The sequence below is a fragment of the Idiotropiscis lumnitzeri genome, chromosome 5 (assembly GCF_059441095.1).
Source record: "Idiotropiscis lumnitzeri isolate Australia: NSW breed Sydney's pygmy pipehorse chromosome 5, RoL_Ilum_1.0, whole genome shotgun sequence".
In the NCBI taxonomy this organism is placed as follows: Eukaryota; Metazoa; Chordata; class Actinopteri; order Syngnathiformes; family Syngnathidae; genus Idiotropiscis; species Idiotropiscis lumnitzeri.
This window is the reverse complement of record NC_142395.1, coordinates 25,616,205-25,642,705: the sequence shown is the minus strand read 5'-3', so window position 1 is coordinate 25,642,705 and position 26,501 is coordinate 25,616,205. Positions and strand designations below refer to the sequence as shown.

Here is a 26,501-nt window from a genome sequence, read left to right as displayed (position 1 = left end):
GCGTGCGCGCGCGCCCACTTCCACCCTCACAATGAGGGGCTCTCTCGCGTGGATGCTCTGATTTCATCTCAGCCTTGAGCGCGCGTGTGGTCCTTTTTGAGTGCGTCTTTTTTTCTGTTTTCTTTCTTCTTTTTTTTTTCTTTTTTTTTTTTTTTTAGGAGCGGGAGGCTTCTTCCTCAAGAGAAGAGGCGCTCCTGCCAAGTGAGTGTGTGTCTCGGAGCTTCTGAGGAGGAGGACGAGGAGAAAGATGTAAGAAGCGTCAGTGCGCGTCCTCCCGGGGGGCTGCAATATGCAAAAGGGGATGAGGCTCAACGATGGCCATGTCACCTATCTGGCACTGTTGGCCAGGAAGGACGGCACCAGGCGCGGGTGCCTGAGCAAGAAGAGCTCGGACAACACCAAATGGCACCCCAAGTGGTTCTGCTTGCTACAGAACATGCTCTTCTATTTTGAGAACGACTCCAGCTCGCGCCCCTCTGCGCTCTACCTGCTGGAGGGATGCGCGTGCGACAGGGCACCCTCACCCAAGCCACCCCCATCCGCTAAAGAATGTCTGGAAAAGCAGGTAGGATGCTTCGGGGGACCGGTGGTGGTGGTGGTGGTGGGGGTGCTTTGGAGTTCTTGTTTTCACTAATGTTGTCATTGTAATATTGACGATACTGATAAATGCAATATGTGCTCTCAAGTTTTCCTGTTGAAACAAAGCAAATGAGGCAGAAAAACTTGCAAGCAAACTTTTTGTAGTCTGCCATCTGGTGGAGGCAGGTTGCCACTCCCCCTGCAGTTTTGATGTATTGATTGAACTCCTTGTCTTGATATTAATAGCATCCTACCTTGGCAACCGCATCTGTGTGGCGGCAAGATTCTGCAACCATGCAGAGCACTCACATTGCCACTAAAGCCATGAGAAAATATACTTCAAATGTATTTCTTCACTCTTGACTGAACGCAAAGCACTTGTCGGGGAGATTCTGTCAACAGCGTGCATGGTTGGTCGTAAGCAAAAGCTTTAGGACGGTGATGAGACGGTCTGGCGTGTGCGAAAGCAGCCCTGCCAGCTGCAGTCTTCCGCAGTACAGTTTGTAAAGAAGCCAAAAGTCTCCACAAGCTTGTCTCTTTTTTTTTTTTCAAATGACAGTAATAAAAATAATCAGACCAAAACCATTTTCTATACAGTACCTGGGCTTTCCAGTGTCCCAAGTTAGTTATATTTGGTCATTGTTGTGAGGCAGAATTTGATCATGAGCAAGATTTTGTTTGCAGTATACAACCCTTAATCACAGAAAAATCTCAAAGGGCTTCACATGCTCACAAATATTAATTGACATCCTTTGATCTTAACCCAAATGAGGGCAAAGAAAAATTCAACAACCCCCCCCAAAAAAAAAAAAGTGAAGTGAAAAAAAATATTGATTAATGGACAGTCATGCCCTCACTTTTGGGCAATGAGAGTCATGTTCAACAATGCATTTGAATAAACAGTCAAGACAGAAATATTAAATAAAAAACAAATGTTTTGCTTTTTTACTCAATTGAACACAAAGCAGTAGTAAGAACTGCAACAGGTGTGTCCACGTTTTATTGTGCGCCTTCTACAATCAATTGGAAGATGAGCTGATGACATGTAAGGTGACAGCTGCTCGTACAGGCTGCTCCGCTCATTTATTTCAGCAGTGATTAAATGCATCTGAAAGGCAGCCATTAGCATCACACTGTCTTCTGCTTCACCACGTGTCTCATGTCACGTGTCTTATTGGTGTGAAGATGGCTGTGTGTGTGCGTGTGTGTGTGTGTGCACATTGGTGTTTTTGATATGAGGTACGTCACGACTGTCACTTAACCACCTAGGTGAGGGAATTAGAATTACATTTATCTTACATTTAATATACTAAAATGGATCTTCAGACGGCTTCGTCCATCCATTTTTGAGAGCGCTTGATGAGGGTCGCAATTTAGAGTATTTTATGAACTTAACAAGCATTGTTTTGAGACACCCGGCCACCATGCCATCTCGTGAAGCCCCCTTAAGTAATAAAAATAATTATTATTGTCATTTATTTAAGAAAAAGGGACAGTGCACAATGATGCATATTTTCACGTGTAGTCCTTTGACTTTTTTTCATAAATTTGTCTATATTATTTATTTGAATATAATTTCTGAAAACAGGAAACAATGCCAAACTATGTAGTCATGACCTACGGCGATATACAGTAGCATTCAACTTTTTTTCTTTTCACCATTTCTGTGTTCTTGATTTTTGGGGGGTGTGGCTAAAATGGCTGCCCAGTGACATAATTTTGAGATAGGCCCTCCCCCACTACATAAGCACTTGAGAAAACCATCTGACAAAATACATTTGCTGTTTATTGATTGCCCACCTTTAAGTGGCTAGGATTGTGTTATGTCAGATTAATGCAGTACATATTGCTAATTTAGAAAAGTAGGTCAAAATTAGAGCTTCACTGGTAGCTCACGTATGTCGTTTTGGGTTGGCATAAGAAAGTTGCTTGATGACTTAGCATCCATTATTCAGTTCCTAGTATTTGATTGACAGTTTACCGTTGAGTGGGGCGTGGTTTCAACACAAAGTCATCAAAAAAAAATCTAGACACTCTTTAACTTCACTGTACTACTCAATTTTGGTTAAATCCATGTCACTTTATGGACACCATATTATTTTTGAAAATCTGTGAATCGCCGAGTTTGCAAATAGAAGAACGCTGGAGATTTCTTGTAAAATCATTCCTGAAAGGCAACTCTTTTCTGTGTTAATTATATAAAAAAAAAATATCGGAAAGAGCAAAACAGCGCCATCTGCCAGATCTGCCTCGTGTGCTTTTCATGTCAATACACATCTCATTGTAGTTGTAGTTCGTGTCGATGCGCCCATCTGAGGTGAAATGAGGACAAGGAGAGGAAGCAAAAGACCAAGTGTCTGAGTGCTTGCAGATTTCCACAAAGATCGACACTTGAGTCCATGAGCGGGCCGTTGAGGTCATGTGATGAGTCGTCTCGGGCATTAAACATATGCACACCTGTTTGGTCCCATAGCGCGCGTGTGTGTGTGCGTGCGTGTGCGTAGGCGTGTGCGTGTCTGTGTGTGTGTGTGAGGGCCGTGCAAGTGGATCTTATCAGTGTGTGACAGTGAAAGAGACAACGCAGCGAATCGATGCCAAGCCAACAGGCACCTTGCAGGGCTCCGATGCTTTATATAGCCGATCTCGCTCAAAAAAGAACAAAAAAAAAAAAAAAAAGTATCTTTCCCCTCCGTCTCTCCTCATTTTACTTTCCTTTCTCATTGTAGTATTTGTTTTGTTCCACTTTCTTATTCCCCATTTAGAAGGCAAGCTACGGTTAAGCTCACTGCCATGCTTGCCACTGTTACCATGACAACTCCAATTTGCATCCGGGGGGGGAAAAAAGTACGTTCGAAGGGGCCAATAAAATGAGAGAATATGAGTTGTTATTGTGCACTTAGAGATGATACAAATGTGATAAAAATGACGGGCGGCAGGGAGAGTGACTGAGAATTGTGGCGATGCAAAAGTGGGTCACACAAAAAAGGACCAAAAAAATAGGCAAAGGAAAGTGATTATTGTGTTTTTTTATGGTTATTATTGTGATATAAAAATTTTTATTTTATTCACTGATTAATAGTCTGCTTTCTGAAGGCTCAAATCTATTTGCACATTATCTGTTTTGTTTTTTATACTGTACATAGCATTATTGTTAAACATCAGTCAATTACCAGTTTCATGAAAAACCTTTAAATTGAAAAAAAAATCCATAAATTATCAATTTCTCCAAACCGGAGTAAGTTTCTATTTTCACATTACACATCCAATAAAATCAGCATATTGTTTAGATTAAATTTAAAAACCAAATAAACGGCCCAAAGGTGCTTTTGAAACATGATCTCTTTGTGTTACGTTGGAGAGGTGTTACTACTTTTTTTGGCAGACCCACTTAAATCTATTTTGTAAAAATCTATAAATTTGATAAATTTTTCAGAAGGTCCCTTGAAAGATGCAATATACATCAATTGTTATTATTGTGATTGTGACTAACACTACTCATCCTACTTTTTATGAACTAGAAATGCATACCAAAAAAAAATGCATACACAAAGATAAAATTGTTTTTAAAAGGAGCTAATAAAATAGGTCACATCGTGAACTCCCAAAATGTTCCATGCTCTAAACATTTATGGCTGGAGGCAGTTGCTAGGCAACCGGCATAGATGGACCGAGTTTCACAATGAAATTACAGTGTAAAATTATTACTGTGATTAAACCGTATTTATTGCATGTTTTGATTAGTGCAATGCTAATGCTAATTTTTGTCAGCTCTAAGGTAGTCTCTGCACATTAACAAGGACAAAAAGAGCTACCTTATAAACAAACCCGTTTGTTGTTGCTTTTTTTTTTTTTTTTTTTACAATTTTTTCAATAACATGTTGTGCTACTGTGGAACCCGACCTAATTGAATTCTTGAATGAAGGAAAAATTGAATGAAGGCAGCTCCCAGATCTTGTATGGATCATATCTGTTCACTTGTTGATTTTTACAAGGTGACAAACGTTTAAGCCCTGACATGCTGTAGTTCACAAAATCTCATGAGAGATGTGCTGAGGAAGCCGAGGAACACGTACAATGCTACTGTGAGTTATGAGCGTAATTCACCGCTTAACCTTTTGTCCAATTCTGGAGAGAAGACGCCGCATAGTTAATGCTGAAAGCTTTCCCCTTCAGAGGGAGCATCTTGAAAATATGATCTCGTTGTGTCTCTTTCTGTTTCTGTCTTCTAGTATTACTTTACAGTCACGTTCAATCACGACAACCAGAAGGCTTTGGAGCTGCGCACGGAAGACATCAAGGACTGTGACGAGTGGGTCGCCGCCATCACGCAAGCCAGGTAACATTCACGTCCAGTACATGGTGCTTCAACTTTTTTGCCCAATCGGCCTTTCACACAGAGGTTGTGGCTTCACATTAGATGCACGATGAATTGAGGGTTCCCTCTCATCCTCACTATTTTGATGAATGTGTATAAAATGTTGATTCGTTGTGTTGATTTCGCATAGCGCTGCCCCCTTACGAGTGAGTATCCAATCACAAGCCGCGTTCATCACATTCAGCGTAAGGCCAGCGAGGAGGCTCACCGTAACCAACTCGTGATCTGATTGGCGTTCGCAACTGCCTATCAACTGCTTGAGCCCCAACACTCACACAGAAGAGACGCCCGCACGATTGTGTCTGAAGGCCTCGGACGAATAGTGCGTGCTACTGGTATTATAAAATCTGCCTGGCAACATGAGCTAGCTGAATTCTGATTGGATAAAAACTCTCACTTAAAAATACAACACTAGGATATAATATGACATCAATGTGAACAATGTGATCATGATTTCTTGATTTTAATAGGCCAGCAGAGAAGGCCTTGGAGGCCTTGACCGCTCACCACTGTGTTCTGGAGAATAGTGTCGTTTTATGCTGCAGTAAATTTGACAATTATCCAGTCCAAGTATTCAAACCCTGTGATTTTTTTTCCTTGAAGATCAGATAGGGAACCCCCTTACATTGTGATTGGTCTAACAGAAAAGTAATTAGCAATAACTCTAACAAGTCACTTCCCGATTCTAGTCGAGTCGGTAATGAACCAATATTGTTCATCCAAAAGTAGAAGACAAATTACAGCACCTGTGTATAATGTTGCACTTATAGACAAGTTCTACAAAATTGTATTTAACTAAATATTATAAAAAAAACCTGTTGACTGTTTTAGCCTATAAGAGAATATAGTTTTAGATGCTAAAAATGCTAAATGCTAAAAGTGGTCATCGGGGTTCAGTTTGGTCATGTGGGAGTACAGCAAAATAAAAAAATAATGGAGTAAACGGAACGCAGCCCAGTTCTTTAGAGATTTTGCTTGTAGTGTTCCTTGAGCATTGTCCATTTACTCAAGTGCTATTGCGTCCACCGGGGGATGCATTATTCCCGTTGTGGTAAGCCTAAACATTAAGCCGTTGAGGGGATACTCGAGGCGCTACAGGCACAATTTAACCTCCTTATACATGAATGTTTTAATAAATAGGTGAAACAACAACCCAAATGAATCATGCTTCTGTTGATTTGTTTAATTTCCCACCACCCATTCGTCTTGCTTGGATCAAAAACTGTTTTGTTTGACTGCGATACTTTCTCTTTAACTTGCTTCTGACAGACGCAGGAAAGCTAAACCCCACAGTGATACCTAGAGGACACGATAAAGGCGTGTAAAAATGGCTCGATCAACCAAAACACCGTTTTTTTTTTTTTACAAGATCAATGCAGATTCACTATACCAGACAGCGGGAATCATCTGCGGTTTCTTCCTTTTATCTGTCAAAGGCTGATTCCGTCAGATCTATCTTAGCCTACCTAAAATAGTTCTCACGACTCCAGCATTTGACCCCCACCCCTGTGGAACTTTCTTCCCATGGAGATTTGGCAGTCACGAACTGAACAGTTTGAAAACTGTACTGAAACGACTTTTGTTCAGCCGGGCCGTTAGCAACTAGCTTGTTTGGTTGTTTGTTCTTGGCTGTTTGATTTTGTTTTTGTTGTTTGCTCGTTATGATTGCCTTTTGAGTCGCCTTTGTCGTGCTTGGGTTTCATAAAAAGAATCTATAAAATAGTTATTATGGTTACATTCAACATAGTTTTTTTTTTTTTTATTAACGTGTTTGTCACTGTAGTTACAGGAACCTAGCTACAGAGCATGAGACTCTCATGCAGAAGTATCTGCACCTACTACAAATAGTGGAGACGGAGAAAACGGTTGCCAAGCAACTTCGACAACAGATAGAGGATGGGGAAATCGAGATTGAGCGGCTAAAATCAGAGGTAACCTGCTTCATGCTATCTATCAAGAACCTCTCGAGTGTGTTTTTGTCCAGAATGTCCACACAGGAGACCAACCACGGAATGAAAAAAAGTGCCAAGACAATAAATACTGAAAGGTTTCATCAAGTCTCTGCCGAGATGTTAAACCACGTTTCTGTGAGTCAACGTTTCAAGATGTGACTTCCAAGCACTCCCAAGAAGTCCTTTCAAGTCAAAGGGATTCCCAATGGCAATTTTAATAGTTATCAGGACATAAAGTTTAAATAAAGGGTTTATGATCTTTTTTTCGGATCATAAACTCAATCTTCCAGCACACTGGACAAGTATTTAACCCCGGGGTGGGCAAACTACGGCCCGGGGGCCTCATGCGGCCTGTTAGATGTTTTAATCCGGCCCGCCGAATTTGAAAAAAATTCAATGAATAAACCTTGTTAATGTTTTTTTTCTTAATATTGCGTTTTTTCAAAGGAAATTTTTTCAAATGCTTTTGTTCACTTTCATTTAAAATTAAATGTATTTTTTTTCATCCGGCCCCTCTGTCAAATTTTAGAACCCATTGTGGCCCGCCAATCTAAAAGTTTGCCCACCCCGGATTTAACCGTACAAAAGCCTGTCAGTCATCTGAGGGAATGTCAAAAAAAGGTATTTCTCTCTAATACGCTAATCGATGACATTGTTTATTTTATTATATTCCTTTCTGTGTTGAATGTTAGATCGCTTCACTGCTGAAGGACAATGAGAAGATCCAGTCCAATCCAGAGGTACCTCCAAGTGATGACGACACTGAGATCCAGAAGATAAAAAAGGTAGGGGAACTTCGGAGTCATCGTTACCTGGTCACCGTTTGTAAATGGGACACACAACTTCTAAACTTTTCAGGACACATTGATTGTGCCAAATATTTCCGATGACAACAGGTCCAGAGTTTCCTACGAGGTTGGATTTGCCGCAGGAAGTGGAAAACCATCATCCAGGACTACATCCGTTCACCCCACGCGGAGAGCATGAGGAAGCGGAACCAGGTTGTGTTTAGCATGCTAGAGGCCGAGGCCGAATACGTCCAGCAGCTGCATATCCTGGTCAACAACTTCCTGCGGCCGCTACGCATGGCTGCGAGCTCCAAAAAGCCGCCCATCACCCATGATGACGTCAGCAGCATCTTTCTTAACAGGTAGTAAGACTGCCAGGATCCAACCCCCAACCCTGACCTCCATCAATATTTTTCAATATGAAAAGCGGATAACGGCATTTGTGATTGTTTTGTCAGCGAGACCATCATGTTCCTCCACCAAATCTTCTACCAAGGCCTGAAGGCCAGGATAGCAAGCTGGCCCACACTGGTGCTGGGTAAGAGAAACGATGACACTCCCCCGTTACTTTTTGTCATACAGTCGACCGTTATTTGAAGTTTATTGGAACCGAGCCTTGCCATAAACAATTGACGATAAATGTTTATAATTGCCTATAATAATAGTTTAAGCCGTAAATATACCTTAAACCAGGGATCTTCAATCCTGTTCCTCGAATGCCTGGATGTTTTCCACCTCACCCTGATTCAAATGATCGGGATGGTTATCCAGCTTCTGCAAACCTTGCTGATTATCTGATCATTTGAATCAGGTGTGAGCAGCAGGGAAAGATGGAAAACAGGACAGTGCAGAGCAGGATTGAAGACCATGGCCTCAAACTGCGATCCAAAAAACAAATACCTTTAAATGTATCTTACAATATTATAGCTTACATAATATTTAATTTGGAAAAAAATGCAGACTTTCCATTAGTTCAACATACTTCCTGAACTCCAGTTACTAATTTCCTTTTAGCCAGAGTTTGGGCGCCATCTTCTGGCAGTTTAGGATACTACAGCAAGAGAAAAAATTATGTCAAAATTCCACAAAAATGTGTTTTTCAGCGACTAGCTAATGTTTGATTCCGCAGAAAAAAAATGCAAAATTGTTTTTTTTTTTTTTGTTTTTTTTTTTTTTGTTTTTTTTTTTTGACAGTCACGTGTTCTAACAAGATGGATGAATATAACCCCTCATGGGGTCAACTGCTAGTAAACAACGCCACATACATGCACACAAGGTGTGCTGTAATTCTCATGTTCATTCAAGCTTCCACTTCCGAGTTCCATAAAGGACCACTTGAATAATGCTGAGATAAAACATTTATGATGTGCAAGCCATCTGGCCCTGACTCTTTGTTCAGTAAATCTGCCTCGAGTTGTGCAAGTCCACAAATCGTAACAAATCTCCACTGCGCTTCTCTGTTGCCCGCAGACAGACATCCAATCTGGTTGGGCTGTTGCGGCCAAATTTTTGACTGAGGTTTTAATCAAGCTCTCAAAACTGTAGATGAGTGTGCACAAGTCACGTAGGTCTTCGCCAACTTGGAGCTGGCAGTGGGGCTGGACATCTTGTAGCTTTCAATGGGACATTAGTTCCAAAGCTTTTCTGTCTGTGACACATGACTTCGGGTCCAGCATTTTTTTCCTGATTGACGGTTTGCATTAGTGCAGGCGTGGGAAAACTACGGCCCAGGGGCCACATACGGCCCGTTAAACATTTTAATCCGGCCCGCCGAACTTGTTAAAAATTAAATTAATAAACCTTGTTAATGTTTTATTTTCTAAATATTGTGGTTTTTCAAAGTCATATATATTCATGTAATGCTTTTTTTCACCTTCATTTAAAATTGAATGTTTTTTTTTTTCTCCGACGAGGTGAGGTTACCAAAACACTCCATCCATCTGCTCTTGGTTCGGCCATTGTGGCCCGCCAATGAAGTTGGTCCACCCCTGGTGTAGAGTCTCAGTCGCCAAAATGCATGATGTCAGTCAATGAATGGGAAGCGTGATCATTGTCAAAATATCAGAGTTTCCTCTTCTCTGTGGCTTCTTCTTTGAAAACCGCACCATGTTTTTGTGGTTCAATGAAAAACAATATACTACAGTCCGTGGAACCTCAAAATCCAATATGGGGTGGTAGTTCCTCCATTGCCACACGTCGGTCGATGTGCAGTGCTCAAGCCCGATTTCAAGTCACATCACTCACTTTTGAATGATGGATTTCATATCTAGTCGGCGCCAGACTTTTGGCTCCTCTCGACCGACAATGGGCAGATGAATTTGAGAAATGTGGTCAAAGATAATAATAATAATAATAATAATAATTTGCCCTTTATTAGTCCCACAATGGGGAAATTCGAGATTCGAACCCAGGCCACCTGGGGAGACTGGGTCCTGAACACGGCGCCTTAGACCACTCGGCCATCCTGGCAGCCATGATAGATGATATTGATCTCATACATCTGATGGTGATTTCTGACTAAATTTCCTAAACTCAAATTCTTCCGCATTTCACTATACCACAATTGATGTTAGGAATGCTGCTTGTGCTTCACAGATTAAGGCACAACGGATAAGGAAAACATATTTAATATTTTGCACTACTTTCAGAGTCCACAGATGATAAGAACATTGTCCTCTCCATGAGTTAAAATGGTCAATAGCAATCCTTCCACGACTTTAGTGGAATAGCAACAATCCGAAGTTTTTGTGTCAGATCTCCCATCATTAGCTTCGACTTAATTCTCGAAGGAAAAGTCTTGCCCAGTTGCTTCACAAAATATGCTTCTGTCCCCCCTAACAGCGGACCTCTTTGACATTTTGCTGCCCATGTTAAACATCTACCAAGAGTTTGTGAGGAACCACCAGTACAGCTTGCAAATCCTGGCCCACTGCAAACAGAACCGGGACTTTGACAAGCTGCTGAAGCAGTACGAGACGAAGCCTGACTGCGAGGAAAGAACGCTGGAGACCTTTCTAACATACCCCATGTTTCAGGTATGGACAACAGGAACGCGGCCTACAACTGCACTGCCGTATGGACTCCCCACAAATAACACTTGTAACATCAATTGTTATTGTTCTAGTTGCGCAGATATATATTTTTTCATAGCTGCTTAAAGTGCTTGCATAAATTTGGGCGAGTGGCGGTGCACTCCGCATCTCATAAAAGAAGACAAAAAAAAAAAAATCACTCCACTTCTCATTTGTCGTGCAAAACGTTAATCAAATTAAACCAATTAAAGCCGGACATTTTTATGAATTGATAAAACCCTACCGGTCGCCGGGATAGGGTGTTAAAAAAAAAAATGGACAAAAGAGGACGTTTGGTCACCCTCATCTATTAGGTTATTATTGTTCGTTAGCCTGTCGTTCTCAAAGCTTGGTAATGAGTTTCAACTTCTTGTGAGGTGGCAACAGTTGCTAAACGACAGCTGTAGTATTTAACAGGAAGAGATTTTTTTTTTTTGGTGATCCAATAGATGTGCGAATATAGACATCAATAACCACATTCATCTGGACTGTATTGTAGTAAAAAAAAAAAAAAAATGAAGTCCGGAAGCTGGCCAATTAATACTTTTGTACAGAGAGCACATGTTGAACATCTTGTGACTTGTCGGAGTTTTTAATGAGTCAGTATTTTTCTCTCTCAGATCCCTCGTTATATCCTGACCCTCCATGAATTACTGGCTCACACTCCTCATGAGCATGTGGAGAGAAATAGCTTGGACTATGCCAAGTCCAAACTGGAGGAGCTTTCGAGGTACATCTTTACATCATGTCAATCATCCAAACACACACATGCTTCGCTAAGAATAACGAGGCATACCAACATTCCATAGGCCCATCCAAAACGGACAAACGGTTTTTAGATTGATCAACCTCTCTCGGCATGTTCTGAACTCCTGTTTCCATGCCAGTTTCAGAATCACGTCATTTCGGCTATTAAGTCATCGATTAATCAATGATTTTGCCCAACACAAAACTGAGATATACAACATGACCTTTAACCCGGTTTATTCCACTTGATGGGTTAAAATAAAATAAAAATGGTACCGTACATTTAAAAGGAGACAAATGCTTCTTTTCAAATGAAACCAGATCATGTAGTTAGACCTGGTTTATTATTTTTGTTTTCAGAATAATGCACGATGAGGTGAGCGAGACAGAGAACATTCGTAAAAATCTGGCAATTGAACGAATGATTGTGGAGGGCTGCGAAGTACTGCTGGACACCAGCCAGACCTTTGTCAGACAAGGTAGGTTTGTTTTATCACCACTCACCGACATTATTCGTTTATCCAGCCATTCGTCCATACTTTTTTTTTTTTTTTTTTACTTGTCATGGGTTACACACATAATGACATTCGGGACAAATTTGAACATTTTCTCTCCTTTGTGATCAAAGTGAGTAAAGGCCTGATTGACAGATGGCTCTAACATTATCCCGTGATGTATAGTAAGACAAATTTTTCCTTCCTGATCTGTTTGCAAAACGGTGTTCGCAAACACTCAATCAAGTCATTTGCGACAATAACGTTGACAAAGAGAAGTGTTTACCACTAAAACGACGTTACCAGCAAAGCTAGCAGTTCGCAAAGAGTATTTCTCTGTTGGTTTACTTATCTCGTTGTCACACTTGTGCTCCACTACGTGTGTGTGTGTGTTTCTGATAATACTGCCCTTCGACAGGTTCTCTGATCCAGGTGCCCATGAGCGAGAAGGGCAAGATCACCAGGGGTCGTATGGGTTCTTTGTCCCTGAAGAAGGAAGGCGAGAGACAATGCTTCCTCTTCTCTAAACATCTCATCATCTGCACCCGAGGCTCTGGGGGGAAACTGCATGTCACCAAGGTGAAGCAAGGGAATCACGCCGAGGAACATGCTGTTTGATAAAGCACGGAAAACCATTTGCACATTTTTTACGGCTTGTACATGACAAGAGGCGCACACTCTCCATGACTAACAGTTTACAACCCAAACTAAAGTAAGCTCCTCCCCGATATGCAAAAATGTTAGTCTACTAATTTCTTATTTGCCAGGGCTTTGGTGCCATCTGGTGGCATCTTGGAGTGTTATAGGCACGTCATAAGAACTGCAAATAGGTGAAATCCTGAAATAAATGCAAATAGGTGAATTTTTGAATAGACAACTGGAAATAGTGTGTTCACTGTATTCTACAAATATGTACAGTACATACAATTAAGGGCAACCCCTATCTGACGTTAAGTAGATCCATTCCCGTCTACTATGTGCGGAAGTACGATATACGAAAAGGTTAAAATTGGAAAATGTTGTAATCATTTTAATATGATTTTCCATCATAATAAAATAGTATAGTATCATTTTGCATTGATGTAATTTCAAAGTCAAAGTCATTGGTCCATCCACTCACAATCAATGCGATTATGGAGAATTTTACCGGTAATTTGTTCTCTATTTAATCTTATTGATATGCACCCTGTGTTGCAGAATGGTGTGGTGTCCCTCATTGACTGCACCCTGATGGAGGATCCAGAAGGCACTGATGATGAGTGTAAGTTATAATAGATGGAAGTAAGTTAGCTCCATCATCATGGCCATCTTGCCCCTTGATCTTGGGAAACGGGGGGGGAAAAAAATCACGCAAAGCCTGGTCAGATGAGTCGGAAGCCGTCTTTTTGTCCAGGAATTGAATTTTGTGTCACAAGTTCGTACAAACGCTGCTGCTGGATACCAAAAGTAAACCAAACAAGTAGAGAAAGGTTTAAACAGTTTATTGGGAAAAAAGAGCATGCAAGCATAAAAAAATACAGATAACCAAAAAAGTGCTCTGACAAATGGGAAACGTGCAAAATAAAACCATAAAACCGGAGAGGCACGAGAGCAAGACACAGGGATAGACGCTTAACTAAAATACACGACACAGGGCTAAGAAAACAGTTGTACTTACAGGCTAAGATAATGATAATCATCAGCAGGTGTGACGAGAGAGGCTCCGCCCACTTATACTCTCCAAGGAAACCGCCAGAGAAGGAAAAGAAAACAAACAAAACAAAATTGTGAAATTTGTGAGCAGCCACAAGTCGTGCTCCCACAACGCTCACCTCTTCTCACGCACTGAACAAAACTAATGATGCAGGGTCGACTTGTGCATGTGCTGGTTGAATGTTGACATTAAATGAAATTTCCCAAAATGTATTTTTAAAATGTTTGATTTCATTAGTTGTATTCATGTTTTTATTAAATTTACAACAAATAAATTAATATTTTTTTAATAACGTCATTATGCACGTATAAATGAAAAATGACATGCATATTTCCAATCCTTCATATTTTCACCATTTTTTTTTTTTTAAAGCAATCTATTTTCAATGTCATTCAAAATACGTGAACTGCCTTTTCTAGTGAAACTAAATAGAGTATACAGACGAATGAACAAGTTATCCAATTTTTACGCTGTAGCCAAAGGGGAGCGGAGTGGCCAGGACACTGAGCACCTCGACTTTAAAGTGATAGTGGAGCCAAAAGACGGGCAGCCTTACACCGTCATCCTGGTGGCATCATCAAGACAGGAAAAGTCAGCGTGGACAAGCGACATCAGCCAGGTAAAGCCCAATAAACTCCACGGCAAGATTGTAGAGCGCCGATTTTTGTTAAATTGTCGGCTGCAAAACACTTGCACACTTGGTGAGGAAGTGACAGTGGCCCAGACTTCAATCTCATCACTGAGAATCCGCTAACACTCTTGCGCTTCCATCTGCTGTCTTGTGTCTATCCGTCTCCTAGTGCATCGACAACATCCGCTGCAATGGTCTGATGATGAATGCTTTTGAGGAAAACAGTAAAGTCTCCGTGCCACAGATGATTAAGTGAGAATCGCATCATACACTTTACATGCACAACTGCAGATATTTTAAAGCATCACGGAAATCCCTAAAACATTCACCATGGGAATTTCAACCATCTCCCCATTCAATCATAAAAAAAAACCTCAGAGGAAGTGTAATAGCGTACACAGCTCATATAACATCTAACCCACACACATTCGTATCGTTTCAAATACTTGCATTCCGTACTTGGGTGTACTTGATTCTCAGTAATCACAAAATTGTGCTCATTTGATATACAACATAAAATTCAAAACATCCTTGGAAGCTAGCCTCATTCTGTACTGTCCCTTAGGTCCGATACCAGCTTGTACTGCGACGACGTCGACATCCGCTTCAGCAAAATGATGAACTCCTGCAAGGTGCTGCAGATCCGCTACGCCAGCGTGGAGCGCTTGCTGGAGAGGCTGACCGACCTGCGCTTCCTCTCCATCGACTTCCTCAACACCTTCCTTCACTCCTACCGCGTTTTCACCAGCGCTGGCATTGTGCTAGACAAACTCATCACCATCTACAAGAAGCCTATCAGTGCCATCCCTGCACGGTGAGCATTTTGGGTGGATTTGATCAAGGTGCAGGTAGACAAATTCTGTTTGTACGGTGGATGTCATTGAACGTGCATCGAACTCTTGGAATAATTGTAATTGTAATTAACTGGATGAATTATTAATATTATTATTATTATTATTATTATTATTATTATTATTATTATTATTAGGGATATTTTTGGAGATCATTATTAAGAAGGTCTCCTGCACAGACTCCAGCGAGTCCGATATGCTTGAGAGCCGGCATGTACAAACTACGGCCCGGGGGCCACATGCGGCCCGTTAAACGTTTTAATCCGGCCCGCTGAACTTGAAAAAAAATTAAATGACTAAACCTTGTTAATGTTTTGTTTTCTAAATACTGTGGTGTGTCAAAGACATATATATATATATATATATATATATATATATGTCAAATTTTAGAACCCATTGTGGCCCGCCAATCAAAAAGTTTAGAGGAACCCCTTTGAGTAGTTGCAAAGCGAGTCGGCTTTGTCCACTCCCAAAATGGCGCAACTGCCCCTTTTTACTTACAGCGAGCTACGAAAGTACCAAAATAAAGACAGCACTTTGCGCTAGACTTGCGCTGGGCATGAAAATGGGGCACATTTTTAACAAAAATGCGTATAATGAAGTTGATTCTAACCCTGAACCTAAGAACTGTGAGTCACAAGTTTCAAGCACGAGAGCACCATGCTGTAAAGTTAGAGAACTCCATATATAATAAAAACCTCCCCCCCCCCAAATATTTTCTTTCCATTGTCCATTCCCGTGGACATCCAGGTGAGGACGTCACGCTCCACTGAAGCCCACCCACTTTTCCTTCACCCTCCGCTCGCTTTTTATTTCTCTTTCCACAAGTCTGACCATCCCTCTCTCCGCTGCGCTGTCGCCATGACAACCCTTTACTTTGCTGCAGGACCCCACCCTCCCCTCATCCTCTTCCTCCCTCGCCCCCTCCTCTCATCTGCAGCAGTATTAAATGTTGATGATGGTGTTTTGTACTCCATCGCCCCCCCCCCCTCCTTTTTGTCTGCGGCTTCCATCCATCCACTTCCTGTTTCATCCTCCTTATGCATCATAACACCTCTTTCACTTTCTTAACAAATGATGCGAGCAAACACGGCACATGCAGAAGGAGTAGCGGTAGCATCCCCACACACAACCGCTCTCATAGTTCAGCCTTCACTGTGGAGGAATCCATATCCGCTATGTCACCGACTCCAGCCTTTCTCTCCCACCTTGCTTCTTTCTCTCTCTCTCACTCTCCCCGTGTCTCAGTGGGCCTCCTCCGGGCTGGTTGCTGTTGGCAGCGCCCGTGCCTTCCAACACTGTCACTTGGCATGCTATTTATAGGCCTTCAGAGGGGGTGGCTCTTAGTGCAAGGAGGATGCTGTCTTAAACAATGTGGCTCCCATAAAAAAAGAAGAGGTGGCTGGATCTCCCAAATGGGCCTGATGTTAATGTGCTTCCTCTGTATGCCCAACAAACACACACACACACACTAAATGTACCATCCATGCGCTATTATGTACCTACTATATTTAGCTATTTTATATTCAATTGTATTTTTTTCCTCCACCATTACTGCAGGTTGGCAGGGTTGCTCGAGACAAAGTCAAGAAAAAAAACCCTCAAATGAAGTTTACTTTATTACCTCCCACGACTGGTTTTAGGAAGCATTTAAAGAAGTCATCCAAGTGTAAGGAGAAGTTGACCACAGCAGGCTATAAGGACTATTAAAAGTGACACTGTGACATTACTCCTCAAAATATTTGATGATGCCTGGCTGACAAAACATAAAAAGAATAATTTTAACATTAATAACACAGAAATAATGCAATGTGTTTAGTGCGACAGGTTTCGAAATTGCTTCTTTAAGGAAAAAATTTAGAATTATGTAATCTGATAGAAAACTCTTTGACTTTAGAATGAAACTCTTTCTGTCCAAATTTTATGATTCAATTCAGAAAATCACCCAAAAATGTATAATGTATTTTTCATCGGCTTCAATGGGCCAAAAGTGACCTCTGACAGAGACTAAAGTTATAGTTGATTGTAAATAGTATATTCTTTATATATTAAAAGAGCTGAAATTGGAAATGACAAACATCTACCTTTTTGGGAGAGTTTATTAACATTTGCATTAACACAGATAAGATGATTTTTTAAAGGAGGTGCGGTATAATTTTTTTATTTAAAAAAAAAAAGGCATATTCTATACAGGATACATTTGTATATTTTAAGATATGCACAATGAAATGTGATCTCCCTGCCTGCAGTGCTTTGGAGCTCTTCTTCGCCAGCAGCCAGAACAACAAACTTCTGTACGGCGAGCCGCCCACGTCTCCACGTGCCAGTCGCAAGTTCTCATCCCCTCCGCCGCTCGCCATCACCAAGACATCGTCTCCCAACCGTCGCCGCAAGCTCTCGCTCAACATTCCCATTATCACGGGAGGCAAAGCGCTGGACCTGGCCGCGCTCAGCTGCTCCCCAAACGGATATCCCAGCATGCACACCGCCATGTCGCCCTTCGGTAAGACCGCACTGGACATCAACAAGCTGTTTGTGTCCAGCACGATGGCCAGCAAGATCACTGACGAGGGGGAAGCCAAGGCCGAGAGCAAAGTCGATGAGCCTCTCCTCAACAAGCAAGGTTAGAGTCCTGTTTTTTTTTTTTTTTTTTTGCGTGAATGAATTATTAAGCCACTATAACGTTCCTTAACTTTGCATCAATAAGCACACTAACAACCCTGAATTAAGATTTATATTGGTTTTATTTCATTTGAACAAATAAAGAATAATTTGCCAAATTTAGAGAGATTTGTGTGTCCAATGCAGAGCGGGCAGTGCGAGAGGAATGTGACCAAGAACCATGTCAGAGTGACGAGACGGAAGCGGAGATGTCTCCTCCCAAGTCGCCATCCACACCCAAGAACATCAAATCAAAAAACTGTGGTACGTAAGTTACAATTGATTTTAATAGTAGTTTGTTTTTTTCTCATATTATAATATTGTCACAATAGTATGAGATTTTTTTCCCCCTCATCTATTGATTTATTTTCCTAAAATTAGGACATTTTTTTTACGATTATGCTTTCATCATAATTGGACTATTCTAAAATTTAAACTAATCTACCACGCGGTGATTATATGTACCTTCTCAAGAAATGTCTTAATGTACTTCTTGACTCCATAAAACACTTTCCATTCGCTCAATTGGCATGTGTTACTCCTCTCTCTGTACTTGGGGTTCTGCCCTCCTACACAGTCTGCCTGCTGAGGAGTTACTGGATGAAGTAGACGCCAATTATAGCAGCACCACCGATTGGGTTTGTTTTATTTAGTAAAAAAAAAATAGAGTATAGAATTTAGCAGTTGTTTTGTTAAGTCAAAAGTAATGTGTAAGTAATATAATATTGTAATATAATACTAATATATTGGCTGTAGCTTTCCCATTATTGTAGAACGGTGTCTGAGGCTCTTTATTTGATCTCGAAGCTCGTATTCTGTTGTACAAATGACCAGCACAGGTCAATTGTGTCTTCTGCCATCTAGTGGAAGAAAATTTTATTGCGCTGCTTGTCACCAAAAGTCGCTGGCATAGATGGATAACAAAAGACACACAAAATACTTTTTGACTCAATTAATTGATTTTAAAGCGCTAAACTAAACACTGTGTCATGCGCCAGCATTGCAGAGTCGAAGTGAGCTGTTTCACGAGCCAGTTAAAATAACAGCAGCAACAGTGCACATGTTGCGACTTCTTAAAGTGGAAATGATCAAGTCTGGCAGCAGCCAAATAAGGGCTTGCAGGGAGAGAGAAAAATAAAAAACAAATAAACACCCACAGCTTTTCGGACCAGCTTCTACCACGCGGAGGAGCATCCACCCTGTCGGCAGTCAGGCACAATTAATCCCCAGTGTGTTCTCCTCCCACGGAGTTGGATGCAAGGGAAGCCAGTGCCGTGCGAGTGTGGGTGGAAGGAAACCTTGTACCTTAGCAACCATGTGCGTGTTCTTCTAATACCGCCCCCGGTTCGATGGAGGAAGGCAGGGAGGAAGTGTGTGGGGGAGGCACAGGCAAACACCGTCACTGACGCAAGCGCACGATCCGGTCTGCTTCGGCTCAAGGCCGCCCTCCGATGGGCAACTCTTACATTCGGTACGCTTCACGTTACATCAAGTCTCGGGGATGGACGCAATGATGGTTTTGATACACCCTCCATTCATATGCTATCATGATTGTCCTCATTATGCGCACGAGTAAGACTCCGGTTTTTATCTCTTAAAACATTAACTGAGCAGATAAAGGTTTTCCGATTGCCCAATGACATGTAATGAGTTTGAACGTTCAATTCTTCTTGGCCCACAGAGTTTACGCTGTTCTCCTTCAACAACAGCATGGTCGTCTCATCATGCCGAGAGCTGGACAATAACCGCAGCGCCCTTTCGGCGGCGTCGGCCTTCGCCATCGCCACAGCTGGGGCCAACGAGGGCACGCCGACCAAGGAGAAGTATCGCCGCATGTCCCTTGCCGCCACAGGTCAGATAATCTACAGAAATATGAGCTCCCTATGATCAGATGGAAGTTTTAAAAATTATTTTTAACATTTTTTTTCCAGAATTTGGATGACAAAATCATAAACATAAACAGGTTCAGATACTAAAGACTAAAGATTCTGCCTTTGCAATGTTAATCAGATACAGAGAGTTATTATTTTAACAATAAATTATGAAAATATTTTTCAGAATGCCATTTTTTACCTAGCATCTCTACTTGAAATGATCTTGATTGCTGACGCATTATTCTAATTTCTTCAGAATTTCAAAATTCAAAAATTTGGCATTTCTCTAAGCATTAATCATCAAATCTTCAAATAATTCACTCTGTTTAAAGTGAATCTACGTAATCTATGAAACATATCAGGTTCACTTTTTTAATTGTAAATTGAGTTTTTCCTCAATATTATATTTTTTTTAATTCCATCTGTATCCCCAATCTGTTTGCAGGCTTCCCTACAGACCAGAGGAATGGCGACAAGGAGTTTGTTATCAGAAGAGCGGCTACAAACCGAGTCCTGAACGTACTGCGTCACTGGGTTTCCAAACACTCCCAGGTACACACACTTTTGGAGTTTAGAAGAATCAAATATTAATATATATATATATATATATATATATATATATATATATATATATATATATATATATATATATATATATATATATATATATATATATATATTAATATTTAATTATTATTAATATAAGATTTTTGTTTATCTGCAGGACTTTGAAGTGAATTCGGAGCTGAAGATGAGAGTGATTGGCTTTCTTGAGGAGGTGATGCATGACCCAGAACTCCTGACACAGGAAAGAAAAGCTGCTGCTAACATTATTAGGTAGTTTTTTTTTTTCTTTTAACACTTCTTTTAACACAAAAAAAAAAGATGAAAATTCATTACCAACAAATAAAGGTAAAAAAGAAGAGAACTAAACTGAGGAACTCCTGTGTACACTAAAATGAGCACTGGTGCTTTTTCAGAAAGAAATTACCGCTGTGACGCTAGACACAGACACATTTCAAACACTTTTCTCACTTTGCTTTCAGGACTCTAACACAGGAGGACCCTGGAGACAACCAGGTCACCCTGGAAGAAATAATTCACACGGTGAGAGGAACAAACCAGCCTGCTTGCCGTCCCTTCGCTGCCGGTGTTATAAAATTGTGTTTGTGGATTTGTTTAAGGCGATGGAGGAGTGCAGGAATGAGCCGTTTGAGAGCCACTCAGCCCTGGAGATTGCAGAGCAGCTCACTCTGCTCGATCACTTGGTCTTTAAGGTCATTCCGTATGAGTGAGTACAAATCTTTGTCGTTCCTGAAAAAATATGATGTGGTGATGTGACAAATGTCATGAATGAAGTACAACAAAAACAATTCGTTCAATGCGCGAGACTTGCGCCCGGAAGGAAAATAGGGCACCTTGTGTTAGAGAAGTTGATGCCGGGCATCCAACAGCCTAGCAACATTTTGTGAACTGGTCTTGGGAATTTTGTTCCATTTTTCGTTGTTCATTTTTGTTTGCCTTTAGTGTCATTGTAGCTGCATGTTCTAATGACCATTATTTCCCTAGGGAGTTCTTTGGTCAAGGCTGGATGAAGAACGACAAGAATGAAAGAACGCCATACATCATGAAAACGACCAAACATTTCAACGACGTGCGTACACCGGAGCAAAAACGTGCAGAATGCGTTAGAGGCTCAAAAAGAGTCACCACGATTTATGTGCTTGGTTTGAATCAGATCAGCGACAGGATTGCCACCGAAATCCTGCAGTGGGATGACGTCAACATGAGGGTGGCGGCCATCGAGAAGTGGGTGGCGGCGGCGGACATTTGCCGCTGCCTGCACAACTACAATGCTGTGCTGGAGATCACGTCTTCGCTCAACCGCAGCGCCATCTTCCGCCTCAAGAGAACGTGGCTCAAGGTCTCCAAGCAGGTAAGGTGCAAAACGTTAAGTAGTCGTGGGGGTAGTATAATATAGGACAGTTGGGTTAAAAAGGGGCAGTCCCACTAATTGGGTCAAATCGACCCAACTTTTTTGGTTGTTTTGCACAAAACAACGCAAACAATTGAGTGATTTTTACCAAGCAACCGAAGACGGTATGGAAAAGCATGGTATGGTATGGTTCAAATTGACCCAACATTTTTGGTTGTTTTGCACAAAACAAAACTACCGAAGTAATCAAATAGTGGATCACTCTCATTTTGACCCAAATTGTTTTGTTTTTTTGCAGGATGTATAGTATGGTATATTATATTATTATTATAGATATATATATTATATGGTATGGTATGGTTCAAATTGACCCAACTTTCTTTTGTTGTTTTGCACAAAAAAAAATTAATTAGGTGATCACTCCCATTTTGACCCCAATTTTTTGGGGGTTTCTTTTTCCAGGATGTATAGTATGGTATGGCATGGCATAGCATAGCATAGCATAGCATAGCATAGCATAGCATAGCATAGCATAGCATAGCATAGCATAGTATAGTATAGCATAGTATAGCAGTGGTCCCCAACCACCCGGCCACTACCGGGCAGCGGCGAGACACACAGATGAAAGAGAAAAATACTTCCAAAACGTATTTATTTAAATATTATTCATGACTGAAAAAGATTTTTATTTGGAAAAAATGACTGGCTTCTCTCTGTCACATCTATCTATGATGGACTCTCGACGAATGTCAAGAGGCTAATTATCTCAATTGCATTATGCGAATATTAAACCCCACGAGCTAGCAAAGTTTTGGTAATGATGATCTCAGTCTTTGCTTGCTTTTTACGGTCTTTTACAGGCACGACTTTCTCGTTTTGAATCCAATTGTCGGTGCGTTTTAGATCAGTCTCTAACAAGTGCTATGTGTTTGATTTTCTTAGACTAAACAAGTGATTGACAAGTTACAGAAGTTGGTGTCATCAGAGGGCCGCTTCAAGAACCTGAGGGAGGCGCTCAAGAAGTGAGTTAGGCTATTAGCCCGTAAGCCGCTGACAAAACTGGTTTTGTTAATGAAGAGTTCATATTTATCACAAACTAACACTCAATGTGTGTGTGTGTGTGTGCGTCCTCAGTTGCGACCCACCTTGTGTTCCTTACCTGGGCATGTACTTGACCGACCTGGCCTTCATTGAGGAAGGAACCCCCAACTACACAGAGGACAACCTGGTCAACTTTTCCAAGATGAGAATGGTAAAAGACATCTTCATGGAATGAATCGTCTTGCTGTTTTCCAACTGTGGAAAGGACCGCAAATCTAAGGCCTGGGGAAATATTGAAAAATGACTGCAATCATCATCTCTTGTTTGCCTTCAGATATCTCACATCATCAGAGAAATTCGGCAGTTCCAGCAGACGGCCTACAAGATTGACTATCAACCAAAGGTGAAGTTTTTTTCTTTTTTTTCTCCTTGGCACATCGGAGATGAATTGAATGTACTTTCATTCTTTGTGACAAACACAGTCAGGTAAGGGAGTTAGCTTGATACACTGTGGATAGAAAAGATGGCAATAAAACGGTCAGAACAGGTTAAAATTTAAAATTAAATATGAACTGTATCACCAGTAAGGAACATCAGGAGTGCACAAATTGAATATTAATATTAATATTAATATTAATATTAATATTAATATTAATATTAATGTTAATGTTAATGTTAATGTTAATGTTAATGTTACTGTTACTGTTACTGTTACTGTTACTGTTACTGTTACTGTTACTGTTACTGTTGATGTTGATGTTGATATTAATATTAACAAGACTGCTCCTAAATGCAGCCATTTTGTCTCTAAAATTTGAGACAGCGTAAGACATTACATTTTTCACCTGCACATGCAAATAGGACCAGTAAATTACTTATTTGAAAAAATATGTTATTGATTTTTACAAATTTTTTAAATAATTTTTTATTGCTTCATCTCCATACTTCAGTCCAGTTATAAGTTATAAAGCAAATGTGTGCGACTGTGCGGCACTAGAATTTCAGGTACTTCGAAAACGTGGAAATACCCTGAAATCCTTTGAAACATTTTGAAGCCTTGAACCTACTCGAAACCTTTACCCCAATTTGAAGTCTTACTTTGAAACTCTGATGATACTTTGAAACCCCATCTTTGAAACCCTAATCCTATTTTGAAAACCTAACCCTATTTTTAAATCCTACTTTGAACCCCTAAACCCTCATTTTAAAGGCTACCCTGAAACCCAAACCCCAGTTTGAAACACTACCCAAATAACTCCACACACACACATCCAGAATGAACTCGTTGACATCAGCGTGCTTGAAGTCAGCATCCACTTAAATGTAAAAAGCCTTTAAGTGCTCTACAATTTGACGTTTTACTCTCAATGATCGAGCGAGCGCAATTCCGCATTTTCTTATTGTTGTCATAGGTGGCCAAATACTTACTGGACAACAGCTCCGTGCTTGACGAGGAAAGTCTTTACGAAACGTCCTTGAGAATCGAACCCAAAACGTCATCGTGAAGAGGCTGGTTCAACTTCCACCGCAAGTGTACAGGATTGTTGTATTCTATTGTAATGTACATAAGCGCTATTATTTGTATTTGAGGCCGTGCCCTTCCAGTTTGTTCTCCTCAATGTCAAAGTAGATTCCCAGAGGTTTTATTTATCGAGTTGACAAGAGTATGGTATATGTTATTTATGTTCTTCTATACTGTACACTTTTATTTTAACAGAGGAGAGAGTATGTCGGTGTGATAAAGCACATATCTTGAGCTTGATTTACACTGCAGGTGCAAGTGGAAAACTCGAATTGAAGTCTTACACTATAACTGATTTTTTTCGGACTTTTTATTTCCATGTCGTACATTTTAAGTGGTAAATATGATCTTTTGCTACGTTTAGGCTGATGGAACATATTGTAAGTAAATAGCTCCTTAAGGGTTATATTTGGCAGCGACTACCCGGAAATAAATAATGCAAGAACCAAACACAACATAGCATTTAGTTGGCCTGGGCTGATTTTTCAAACGCCCTCATTGATTTAAATAAGCATGACCTCCACATTTCTGCACCGGCCGCAGTTGGCAATTCTTTCTTTTTCTAATGTAGCATATTTAGATCTTATTTTTCTTTGCATTGGCTGAAGTTCCGATTTTGAACAGGCGTTTTAATGTGTTTATTTGTGTTGTTCGAGCAGACGTGGTCGTGTAGACGTATCAGCAATCAGATTTCAATGACATCACGCTCACATTGACTGGTAAAATCCGATCGGTGGGTTTACGCTACACTCGCATTTGGTCGATATTTCATATGTATCTGGTTTAGAAGAGATTCCAATCTTAATGTATCTGATTCAATGCATTTTTCCCACGAGTGCAAAAAAATCTGAATTGTGTCACTTCAACCATGCAGTGTAAAATCCAAGATTTGGTCAGGCACCTTTATGACCAGGAATGAAAGTTTTGCCTTAAGAGTACAGCTGCCTTTTGTGATAATCAATTCAATGATCAACACCAATACACTATTAACAACTGCATGAGCCTCTATTAATGGATTGAATGATTAAATTGAAATTAAGTTATCGTATTTCCTCAAATATATATATATATATATATATATATATATATATATATATATATATATATATATATACACACACACGCACGCACACCCCCACCCGCAAACACACACCCCCACACACGCACCCCCCCCCCCCCACACACACACACACACCGTGTTTTCCAGACTTTAAGCCGCTACTTTTTTCCTCGATTTTGAACCATGCGGTTAAAACAGCAGTGCGGCTTTTCTGTGGATTTTTCTTTCACCGGTCGGGGTGCTTTATACTTCAGAAAATACGCAAAAAAAATGTTTTGTTTTTTTCTCTTGGGTCTGTTCTGTTTTAATTTGCAAAGTTGTTGCCGATTTATATGGCACTGTTTTAACAATCTGTTTATGTACCTTTATGTGCATTCACAGTATAAAATCATTCTGTACATGCAGTAAACAACTCATTTTTTTTTTCAAAAAAGAAAACTGCGGCTTATAGTCTGGTGCGGCTTGCATATCGGGTTTTTTTTTCCCCCCACGGTACGTGGTTTGGCTTTTTATTCTTCCCACTTTCGACGTAATGCAATTTATGTAGCAAGTTTAATACCCAGTGTTTCATGGATTATTCCCCCTGGAGTTTCATATAGTTTCAAGCCTTAATCATGAAAACACATACATTTTTACATATACACACTACCACACACACGCACACGTGCACACACACGCACACACACGCCTATGTATATATATGTATATATATATATATATATATATATATATATATGTGTGTGGGGGTGTGTATTGTATATTACAACTGTATGTCAAGTATTTTGTTGAACAATTTTGCCACTGAAGCTGATGTACATGTTTTCCCTGTGTACAGCAATATGTAATAACTTTCTCTGCGTATGATCCTTTTAAGTGGAACACATGCTGTCTATTGCCATGTATTAGCAGGACCTATACCCCATACAGTCGTAAAATTGTGTTTATTCTCGGGATATTTCTAAATGTATTTTTACAGGCTTTGTATAGGCAAAGGCCTGAAGCTTAAATGGCACGCATGTAACACTTTTTCACGTGTTCAAAATCTCTATCTAGCAGCACAGTCGCCCTGCCAAAAGGCTCACAAAAGATATTTGCAATACGCAGCGCTACGAGGACCAATTGTGTGCCACCAGCTTGAGTCAGTATTTGCAGTTTTTTTTTTGGGCAAATGAAAAAAGTGTATTCTTTCCTGATTACCTCTTGTTAATAAATCTCTTCTTTCTCAG

General features: G+C 40.5%; 1 protein-coding gene across 1 annotated transcript; it reads left to right on the top strand.

The window, feature by feature from the left end:
* The first annotated feature begins 8 nt into the window (after positions 1-8).
* Positions 9-26,501, top strand: LOC148337439 (ras-specific guanine nucleotide-releasing factor 1-like). The gene is made up of 27 exons (XM_088296170.1): positions 9-565; positions 4,809-4,915; positions 6,738-6,885; positions 7,599-7,691; positions 7,803-8,056; positions 8,153-8,232; positions 10,536-10,729; positions 11,386-11,495; positions 11,873-11,991; positions 12,425-12,585; positions 13,204-13,267; positions 14,176-14,318; positions 14,500-14,582; positions 14,896-15,144; positions 17,431-17,804; positions 17,990-18,106; positions 19,524-19,694; positions 20,162-20,268; positions 20,441-20,553; positions 20,763-20,823; positions 20,901-21,007; positions 21,286-21,370; positions 21,455-21,652; positions 22,595-22,674; positions 22,787-22,904; positions 23,028-23,096; positions 24,106-26,501. The coding sequence occupies exons 1-27, from the start codon at positions 290-292 to the stop codon at positions 24,196-24,198; spliced, it is 3,774 nt and encodes a 1,257-aa protein (XP_088152296.1). The 5' UTR covers positions 9-289; the 3' UTR covers positions 24,199-26,501.